Source organism: Corvus moneduloides, chromosome Z (assembly GCF_009650955.1).
Source record: "Corvus moneduloides isolate bCorMon1 chromosome Z, bCorMon1.pri, whole genome shotgun sequence".
NCBI lineage: Eukaryota > Metazoa > Chordata > Aves > Passeriformes > Corvidae > Corvus > Corvus moneduloides.
The window spans coordinates 58301288-58312469 of NC_045511.1; the positions used below are offsets into that span (position 1 = coordinate 58301288).

An 11182-nucleotide genomic window follows, 5' to 3' on the forward strand; every position below is an offset into this window, starting at 1 on the left:
ATTTTTCAGAAGGGTGTTGGAGGGTCTCATTGATTCAAACTTGTTTTTAAAACTAAAGTTACCCAAGATAAGGAAGCTGATCCCAGAGAAGCATTATGCTGCCTCTGCAAGACCCTCTTTTCTAACCACATCTTATCTAATTGGCATGGCAACATTCCTTTTCCCTTCTGTGAAATGTTTGAGACATTAGCTGTTTCAGGTTTACATTAACTCTTTCAGGTTTTCAGTCCCTCATATGATTGAAGGGCAGAACCTGGCACTTGGCCTTGTTGAACCTCTTCTCATCAGCCTCAGCCCATTGATCCAGCCTGTCCAGACCCCTCTGCAGAGCCTTCTGACCCTCTGGCAGATCAACACTCCTGCCCCGCTTGGTGTCATCTGCAAACTGCACTCAATCCCCTTGTTCAGGTCTGATAAAGATACTAAAGGGGCTGACCCCAATGCTGAGCCCCGCTGACTGGCCCCCAGCCGGATCTAACTCCAGTCACCAACACTCTTGGGACCCAGCCATCCAAGCAGTTCTTTACCCAGGAAAGAGTGCACCTGTCCAAGTGAGGAGCATCCAGTTTCTCCAGGAGAAGGCTTTGGGAGATGGCATCAAAGGCTTTACTAAAGTCCATGTAGACACATCCACAGCCTTTCCTTCAACCACTAACCAGGTCACCTTGTCCTAGAAAACAATCAGGTTGATCAAGGACCTGGAACCTGCCTTTCACAAAGCCATGCTGACTGGGCTTTATCTCCTGGTTGTCTCCCACTTGCCTTATCATGACACTCCAGATGATCTGCTTCATGACCTCCCCTGACACCGAAGTCAGGCTAGCAGGCCCATAGTTCCCTGGATCCTCCTTCCAGCCTGTCTTGTAGATGGGGGTCGTATTTGCTGACCTCCAGTCTTTTGGGATCTCCTTGGTTAGCAAGATGGCTGGTAAATGATGGAGAGTGGCTCAGTGAGGACTTCTTCCAGCTCTTGCAGTACCCATCCTGACATGGAACTCTATCAACTCTTTCCTCTACTTATACCTTTTTATTGTTGATTTAAATAACAAATGTGGCTGATTAAGTCTGAAATGCTCAACCTACTCACATTTTGGATGTCTCTGTTTACATGAAAGTTTTTCAGAAAGAAACAAAAGGATCTGAACGTATCAAAAATCAGCCTGCAGTTCTACATACGCCTTCCATTTCCAGCACGAGCCAAAGCAGCCAGACATCTTTGTGTCTGCCTAGAACTAAATTGTGGACTCACTGGTGTCTTCTTAAGGCAGGCAAGGAGGGGCAGTTGTCATGCAGGGTCTGTCAAGGAATCCTTAGGAATTTCCTATTCAATCAACAAAACCATTCTTTCTCAGACAAGGCTAGTGATTTCCGCAGTAACTCTTAACCCTGGATTTTGTACAACTTCTGAAAAACCCCCAGACTAGTAAGAAAGCACAGAAAATACTTATATTTGTTTCTTCAGAGTTTGAACACTGCGAAATACATAAACCTTGCCTACCATTGTAAGAATCAAAAACACAGAGCAGGAACTCTTAGCCACTGAAAGGATTGAAAGTCTTGCTGTCCTCTGGGCAGCACTGGTAAGAAAACACACCCAGCATGTTAAGTACCAAGGCCTAACGAAAAAAATGCCCTCAACCTGTCAGAGGGCTGCTAAAAACTCTGGATCTGTGTGGCTAAACACAGAGAGAATTAATTGATGGATTCTACGAGAATAAATGCAGGGACTGTGAGACCGGCAAACACTGATTTGTCACCAACCTTCTCTAGTAACATTTTGCTAAGTAACATTTTGCTGAATATTGTGACTTCAAGACCCCTGGATAAAATCTGGGATTTTGCAGGCAGGTTGCACCATTTTTAATGATGTCCTAGATACAGGTTGCCACTGATTTATCAGCAGATCAATCTCTCCTCTGTAATCTCTGCTGCACGTTCTGTCATATTGCAATTGTCAGAACAGTAAATGTTCTCCCACTGCCAGAAAACACTTTATCATGCTCGTAAAGTATTGCCTACCTGTGATATGTTACTTGGTTCTGGTATGTATTGACTGTTTCAAACATGGAACTGTGCAGTGACTGGCTTGGAAAACACCCTTTCTGTTACTGGCTTCTCCCTGCTGCTAGGATGCTGAGTGTCTGTTGTGTTCCAGCTCATCTTTTCTTGATGCCTCTTAAAAAATACATTGGCTTTAAGTTGCTGAGAAAAGTATGCTAAGGAGGTGGAACACGTGTGACATCTACATAAGCACCGCTTGATGTTCTTGCTTTTTTTTACTTCTGCATTTCTGTTTTTACCACTATACCTAATACTTTGCAATGCGAATTCTCTTTTCTTCTGCTCTACACAGACTTTTGAGAACCTCGTATATTTTGCTAAAATATGTAGCTAATACAGTGTGTTCAGAGGCTCAGGCTCTTGCCCACTCAGCATCACTCCAGAAGCAAAGAGCAATATTAATACTAGAATTACTCCTGCAGTGACTGTTTCTCCTGGCTGGCTGCCAATGGCCTAAACAGATCTGCACACCAGTGGAGAAGTACTTCTGACGTAAGAGACTGAATTTGCTCATGCCAGGCAGCAAACTCTCTGCCCCATACCAAAGCATTTGGGCAGTGAAATAGGTTCAGGCTGTTGAGTGTTGGATAGTAAAGTTGTTTTCTTCTCCATCTTCTTGTGGTTCTGCAATGTTGTCCTGAAGTTAAGTAATACTACCCCAGTATCTTAAGTAGATCTTTTAAAGCAGTAGCTGAGAAAAAGCTGACTGTCTGACCATGCTGATGTTTCTTTGGCCAACAGGCGTTTTGCTGTAAAACTGTTCTAATGTTATCTCCCCAGCCTGGGCTGAGCTGGTGTCCAGCGTGTTGTCTGGGAAGGCTGTTGTTGCCTCTCTCATATGTGTCCCACACTGCTGTAATTATTGCCCTTTAAAAGGAGTTATGTCTTCTGGTGTAACTCCACTGTAGAACAGAGATAGCTTTATGTAAAGCCATTACCCTTGCTGGGTGGAAAGATGGGGAAATCTGGCCTGACTGGGGTTATCAAGAGCTGCCTTTGTCCCTTTTGCAGAGCCCATGTTTTCAAATGCAAAAGGTTTGTGTGTTTCACTAACTGCTCGTATCATATCCCGACTTTCTTAGCTTGTGGAGATAAGGGGAAGTATAATTTCTTTGTGTGTCCAGAAAAAGGAACATATTTTTTTCTGGAAGAAAAAAGTAATAAAATTATTCTTCACAGGAGAGATTATATAGCTCATGAAGTGTTGCCACAGAAACTTAAACCATCTGAAAAGCATATAAAGAAATGTGAGAATATGGATTTGACCTCCACTTGCAGACATGATCATAACTCCTACACTATGTCTCAATTATCCCATGCCTCTCCTGAAGGATGAAGAGACATATTCCCAGCACCAAGATGGATATAAAAACCACTTACAAAGGTAAACTGCCCTTGAAGCTTTGTTCAGGACTTCACAGGTAACTTCATTTTTTAAGAAGACAGATCAAAACAGCGTGCATTTTCTATTCCTTCTGTATATGTATGCTAACAAACTGTGCAGGAACCATACAGACAGAAATAGGTAGTTGGTAATACAGCCCTGCATTAATGGTAGCATTGGGATTTCCCTGAATTCACCTCCTTTCCCTATCTAACAGGAATCCTAGGTAGAAGCAGGGCCATGGGAATTCCTGTATGTTGATCCAACAGCAGATGTACTGAACATATTCCTAGTATACTGCATAGCTGCAGTGGATGAGACACATCTAAAATAGAATTTGCTAGGTCTGAGCTGTTCATGAACGATGAGACTCAAAGAAGTGAGGGCTTCGGTGGATCGATGCTGCGTTCGTCCCTAGTGGGTCCCTCGTGCACCGTTCAGGCGGCTCTGCCGGCACCCACGCGTGCTCACGATCTCACCTTCGCAGGTGCTTGTGAACAGCTGCTCACACACACAGTCTGTGCATGAACCGGAGACAAAGAGGTGAGAGGGGCTCTCTGCCTGCAATTCTGAGGTGTTTAATGGCAACACCCCCAAGGGAACAGAGGCAAGAACACCAAACCGAAAGCCCGCGCCCGTTTTGTCCCAAAAACTCCCCCAAGGGCAGGCAGAGCATCCAAAACCAATGGTCTGAGGGCTAAGGGGCAGAGGCAAGGTTGAATGGCATAACAGTGTAAAAAGGGATGGGAGGGGAGAGAGGGCCAGTGACCAGCAGAATCTAGACAAAGGGAGAACTTTCTAGCACAGTGTTGTGCTTTTAGGGCAACTTGGGGGGTGTAAAGTGGACTTAGCCACCACAACAGAGATTCTTTCTCTGTTTACTGCAGAGTTATTTTGTGAATATACAAGAGATGTGTACAGGAAATACGGACACACAATGCACTCCAGTTCTCCTGCTGGTGAAACAGGTGAACTGTGCATCTGTGTCCTTGTTCCTCAGCTGCAGTAACTTGGTGGCTTGTCTTTGTGGGAGCTTTGTTCTTTGTCAGCAGCACAAATTCTCTTCTATGAGCACCAGGAGGAAACTTTCCTTTGCACGGTTAAGACAACCCTGTCAGTTTTGGTAGTAAGTCATAAGTAGAAAGTCAGAGGATTTTACCTCCCCTTTGCTCACCTTTCAGCTAGCTAACATGGATAGGCAGATAGTTTTTGTGTATTTCTGTATTTTATTTCATTATGCTGTGCAAATGTAACAGTTTATGACTGCTGCTTATTATTACAGATTTGTCCCAATGTACACAGACAATTTTTTTCTTGGAAGTCAAAATGATAAAAGAAGTTGGGAAATAAAAGGCATGTGAATGCACCATTAAAATCACCTGGCTGAAATGACTGAAAGTTATACTTTATTCTAACTGCTGCATGTTTGCAGCTGCATGTTTGCAACAGCATAAACTGCAGTTTTAACATCAAACACACAGGAAATTCTGTCCTTTTAGAATGACTTGAGTTGTGAAGACTATGAGCCAGAGGTGCAAAATGTCCATATCTACACAATTTTGAACACTTTTTTTGCATAGGAAATGTCACCAGATGGTATTCATTGGAATAGCTTCAGTAAAACCAATAAAAAAAGGCTGCTATGTGGAAGTGGAGGATCTGTCCTTCTGTGTGTAGATATCCTTAACTTCTCTGTATCTGGAACATATGTGTATTTTTGTCTTTCGTCAGTGTTTAGGTCAGCACCTTAAGTGTAACTCCAGAACTCTAATAAAAGGTGTCACAGCCACATTTGTTTATAATTTACAGTATTTTTCCAAACACTGCAAATGGAAATCATTGTCCAAGCCACCTCAAAGATCGAGTTGCTGAATGAATACCGAATGAATTCTCTTAAAGGCCCAGGTTCAACAAAAATTACAACTTTTAATTGTGCTATTCTCTAAGCATTGCTACTTTCACTGATCCCTACTGTCGTGGTTTCACCCCAGTCAGCAGCCAAGCCCCACGCAGCCGCTTGCTCACTCCCCCACCAGCAGGATCAGGGAGAGAATCAGAAGGGTAAAAGCTGGAAAATCCATGGGTTGAGATAAAGACAGTTTAACAGGGAAAGCAAAAGCCATGCACACAAGCTAGGCAAAATAAGGAATTAATTCACTTCTTCCCATGGGCAGGCAGGTGTTCAGCCATCTCCAGGACAGCAGGATCCCATCACAGGAAAGGGTTACTTGGGAAGACAAACACTCTCACTCCAAATACCTGTCCACGTCCTCCTTCCCCCTTACTTTATGTACTGATCATGATGCCATGTGGTCTGGAATGTTCCTTTGGTCAGTTTGGGTCACCTGTCCTGGCTGCATCACCCCCCAGCCTGCCAAGCACCCCCAGCTTCCTCACCAGATTGGAGCACAAAGAGCAGAAAAGGCCTTGGCTCTGTGTAAGCCCTCCCAGCAATAACAAAAATATATCTGTATTATCAGCTCTGTGCTCAGGAAAAATCCAGTACACAGCCCTACACCAGCCACTGTGAAGAAGGTTAACTCCACCTCAACTAAAACCAGCACACCTACTCAAGTGTGAAATTTTGGAACATTGTATTGAATTAATTATCATAACTGGAATACTGGAACAGCATATAAAATAGTGCTGCATTGGTATTAAGTTACCTTTCCTTCTGTATTGTTGTATTCTTTCCCACTGAACACACCATATCCCAAATGACACTGTAGGGTTAAATTGATGCTACTGCTTGTCACAGTTCATGTCAGATGACTTTGCAACTTAAAGTTTCAAAATTCTCATCTCCTCCAGGCTACACGTGTAGTTGTTTCTGTCTATCTCCAGACACGTGACCTACTTTCAATTCAGTTTTGCTTGGTTATAGGGAGATGTGCCTAACCCTCCAACAACATATGGTTCATATCCTGCATTCCCTCCTAATGTTTTCAAGATTGTGCTACATGGGAAACTATTAATATCTATGGTTAAGAATTAGAGTTACAATAAAACTGTAACATATTTTGAAGGAATAGTAGCACTGCTGGCTTACACTAAGTAAAATAAATTCATAATGCCTATGAGGTCTCCAAACGTGTACAGCTTATAAATTTTAAAAATTGAAGACAGATGGACTTGCTTATCATATTTTGAATATTTTACAAGAGCTATGGTTACATCCAAAATGCATAGACTGTTCTCCAGCAAAGATGATGGGAGAACCTGAAAAGTTTTTTGGTAACTTTTGGTTGGTGGCTGAAATGTGATATCTCTGAACAAACCTTTTCTTAGAGGTGGTCTGAATCTCATTAGCTTCTCACTTTTGAACACTTTATTAATGCATTTCCTGTAAAAACACATCTGTATATGTTCATGGTTCACCCTCTTGTACTGTTTTTCAAGGAGAATGATGTACCCTAGGCATGGGCACAAGGTCAGCATCTCACCAGTGCAGTGGTGCCTGGACATCTCCTGCTTGCCAAGGGAAAGAGGAGTGCCAAACTCTGATTGGATTAAAGAGTTCAAATATCCTAATACAAATATCCTAATTGCATCATTTACTCTATAGTACTTTGACAGAGTCAGCTGGAAGCTGATTTGCCTCATGACTCTTAGTGTGGTTTGAAAGGAGGGAAAATTAAAAAAAGAAAACAAAAATCACCCCTTGGATTAGCTCCAAGACTGTTTCATTTCAACTTCCTACCAGTAACCATAATGGTGTCTAGGGAAAGTTGCACAAAATTACTAGTAAGGGGAAAAAAACTGTGGTCTTCTGGCTGCAGCGCTGGTCAGAGGGTTAGGCAGATTTGCAGTGAATTCCTAGTATGACAGCACAAATCTTCAGATTACAGGGCCTCATTTATTTCTCTGATATCCTGTCAAGAAAGAAACATATGAATGTCCCTAAAATACCATCTAAAATGTTTTCTTAGTCATAGATTTGGATAGCAAGATTTCTGGAATACCAACCATTTCTGCAATATAATTCAATGCTTCACATTAGTGCAGACTTGTTCTGCAAATCCCAGCACAGTTTTTCTAGTAAGGAAGAATTGGGATAGAGTTGCAAGTTCTTTCTCAGTTTTTGCTTGTTCTGACAGCAGGATTACCATGGAGAGCAAAGCCAAGGGCCAAGGAGATGCCACACAGCACAGCTTGCTAACACCAAGATGAGCTGCAAGCCTCTGAAAGTGGCAAACCCTAGGCAGCATCACAGCTGTGCGGCTGAGGAATCAGGTCAGTCACCAGGCCAAGTGAGAAGGTAGAAAGAGGAAGGGCAGCACTGCAGCTTAGCCTTTAGAGTGGAATAGTGGACATCTGGTTCTCCTTGTCCTAGAGATGCTGTGTAAGATGCCTGAACAGCCTTCTGCACACATAGGCACACTCTGTGCTTGGAGCCAGCCACAGCCCAGCAGCAGGAAAGTGTTTGAAGTAGGTCAAAGTCACTGCCTTGATGCTACACTTCCATGATTCCTAGCTGACTGAGCACCCGCTCAGTTACCTGCAGAAAATGTCTCTGCAAGACTGAGAATATTATTTAATCTTTCCTCATGGTGTTTCACCATCTCTGCAGGTATGAGTGGGTACAGGCCTGTTTGATTCAATTTTCTGTGTAGATGCAGGGCATTTCCAGGGCTTAACACACTAGTCTATAATATATTCTACAGCTGCTCTTCGAATAAGATTTGTCAAACATTACATCATAAACAACTATTTTTCAAAGTAGAAAATGTAATAATATGATATATGGCTAAACTAATCAAAGAATTTCAGTTGAGAATTTCAATATGATTCCTCTTTCATTTCAGATGACTGTGTGTTACAGAATGAACCAAAGACAGAGCAGATCAGACCAAACATTAGGTTTCACCCATCAAAAGAAAAATTTTACCACAGAACCTTTGTCCAGAATGACTCTTTCTACAGGGGACTGGTTACCACTCAAAGCTGAAAACCTCTGAATCTGGTCCAGAAAAGCAAGGCTCCCTTTGAGTACATAACCAATTACGAAGTGAATTACGTGGCACCTCCTCTGGTGGAACGTTATGTCCATAAAATTCAGAAATACAAGGTCAATGATGTCTCATTTGATGGCCTCACTACACACAAGTTTTCTTACCGGGGTGGGCTGGTCAGCCAACCAAGCTTGCAACACCATACCAGACAAAGCTGGTCCCTGTCTTCCTTTTCTCTACTACAACTGAATTTCAGGAAAAATACAAAGCAGCCTCCTGTATTCACCAGAAAACGTGATATATATCTTCCTCCTCTGGAGAAAATGGACCTTCACACCACTACCTGGACACACTGGAAGCACCCAAATGGCAAGCCAGCCAAGATGTCTCAATCTTTGGCCCCTCTTAATAAAATCACTGAGCCATTTAATAGCTATAAGACTATAAGCCTTGGCTATGCAATAGACTAAAACCTATCACTCATGCTGCAGACTTTCCCAGCAAAACCAATAGATTTCTTGACTACGTTTCCAACCCATCATGTGCCTCGTTCACTCACAATTATGAAAACATATAAACCTGTCTGGTCAGGCCCAAAGCATCACACTCTCCTGGATGCTAAAACAACCTACACTGCAGCTACACACCAAAGGGCATTTTTAGATGCCAGGCCCCTTACAAAGACCCACCCCAGTTACACCTTCGAGAAAACTGATACTGACAGCTTGATTTTGTTTGTATCCTTCTTTTAAAGCAGTTGCTGGTTTCATATTTGGAGAACTCTTAAAATAAAGTAAATTCCCTGGCACTGACTTTTTCTGGTTAATTTGAACAAATGAAAAACATAAAATCCAGGGAAAAGACATACTGATCTTTGTTTCTCTGTATTTTTTTAGTTTTTCCCACCTAACTCTTGCTTACTAATTGAGAGTTTCCTTCTCCTGAGACAGTAACAGAGAGATCTCTTAGTAATAAATGTTGTTATTGGTGTAAAGGGGGTTCAGCCGTGTCCATGTCTGTAAAAACAGAGGTAGAACAGGTGAATTACATGATGTGAAGTAATGTTTAAAAGTCATTGCTGGATAACAAAGTCTGAGATCCAGCCTTTTCCAGTATTCCTATCAAAGACACATACAAAAACTACAATTACTGGATAAATATTATTGAATATTTCACCTTTGTAAATTGTGTCACTGCGCTGCCCAGAACTAGGCTATCAGATGGGAGGTTTTTGTGCCAAAGGTACCACCCTAGGCTGACACCTTGCAAGAGAAGTTTTTCAGTAAATGGTCTTCACTTCAGGGTTCTGGATAGGTACCAGCAACATCAAAGAGTTGAAATTGTCACATGTTGCTACAGTTCAGCCAGCAGCTAGAGTTGTATCATCTTTTGAATAAGGCCAGTGTTAAGCTTCTGACCAGAACTGTTCATTTCTTTGTCCGAAGTGCTTTCTGTAGGCTTATGAGCATTCTGTCAGCACTATGAACCTTTCTGACTTCTTAAGCACATTCTACTTTCCTAAATCCTCCTCTCCATTACTGCTGGCAGGTCTGGCTGTTTCCTGAGTATTTAGCTCAAGTGCTAGCTAAAGATGTTGCAGGCTTGATGATTCTTGCGCGTCCCTTCCAACTCAGGGTATTGTATTTATATTTAATTCTATTATTCTGTGAAAGGCTTGTGTCTGACCATCAAAGCAGCATTTAAAGAGGAAGACAATTTTTTGTATAAATGTATTTTAAAACTTTGGAAAAGCTTTGAAACCTGTTGGGATAGAAATTTTTCCTAAGTGCTTACAAGTTAAAGCCAAACACATTCCATCTGAAAACATGAATGCTTAACCCTGAGGGTGGGAAGCCACTGGAACAATACCCTAGGGGCACAGTGGTTCTGCTTCACTTGAAGTCCTTGAATCTGTCCTAGAGGCCTTTTCTAAACACTTTGTCCTAGTTCAATGAAAAATTATGTTCCTTGCAGCAGGAACAACTAGGCAAATCTCTACAGATCACACTGTACAAAAGGGCCAAATTGTGCAGTCATTGATGACTTCACACAGACTTCAGAAGTTCAACAATCTGTAAAATATTCCCTCACCTGTGGTGAGGTATTGACCTAGAGTATATTTAGAATTTTGTTTTCGGCTCCTCCTATTTTATCAGCCAGCCTTCTTGAATCTTCATTTCTTAAATATTGAATTTCTACAGGAAAATACTTTTTCTTCCCCATCTCTTTTTATCCAGTTGTTTTCCTGGTTTTATTTATCAACCTGTAATTCTGCCAATTCTGAAATAGAATTTATTTGAAAAAACCAGCTGAGGCTTGTGACTGCAGAAAAGATTGTTCTTTTATGCATGAGAGCTCTCTTATGCTTAAAAAAAGAGTGTTCTTTCAACTCTTTGATATGAGACTGGCAGGGAATGTAGAGCAAGGAGAGTCTAGTGTGTAAATTTATCTTCATCACAGGTTTGTGTGGATCTGTTTTGCTGGGTAGAAGTTAGTCTTATCAAGCTCAATAGCAATGTAATATGCCAGGTAGCACTAGTAATTGCTGGGTTTTGAACATTGCCAACAGGAATCTTGATTTTCTATGCAGTGGACCCGCTCACACCAGCATCAAGCAGACATGACTGGTTTAAATCCAAGACTCTCAGAGCATGAGACACAGGCTTGTTTTTTTTTTTCTTTTCTGTCTCTATGTGTTAAAAACTTATTAAAACCAATATATGATAGCACCAAAGTGAGTTCCCTTTTGTGACTGAAGGTGTGGTTCCACAGGAATTAAGGCTGA

At 41.9% G+C, this 11182-nt stretch overlaps 1 protein-coding gene across 1 annotated transcript; it reads left to right on the forward strand.

Moving 5' to 3' along the window:
* The first annotated feature begins 1366 nt into the window (after positions 1–1366).
* SAXO1 (stabilizer of axonemal microtubules 1) lies at positions 1367–10188 on the forward strand. The gene is given in 9 exon segments (XM_032097424.1): positions 1367–3371; positions 3374–3445; positions 8251–8565; positions 8568–8664; positions 8666–8832; positions 8835–8886; positions 8888–9030; positions 9033–9085; positions 9087–10188. Coding segments are annotated over 9 exon segments (1317 nt in total). The 5' UTR covers positions 1367–3016; the 3' UTR covers positions 9150–10188.
* The last annotated feature ends 994 nt before the right edge of the window (positions 10189–11182 follow it).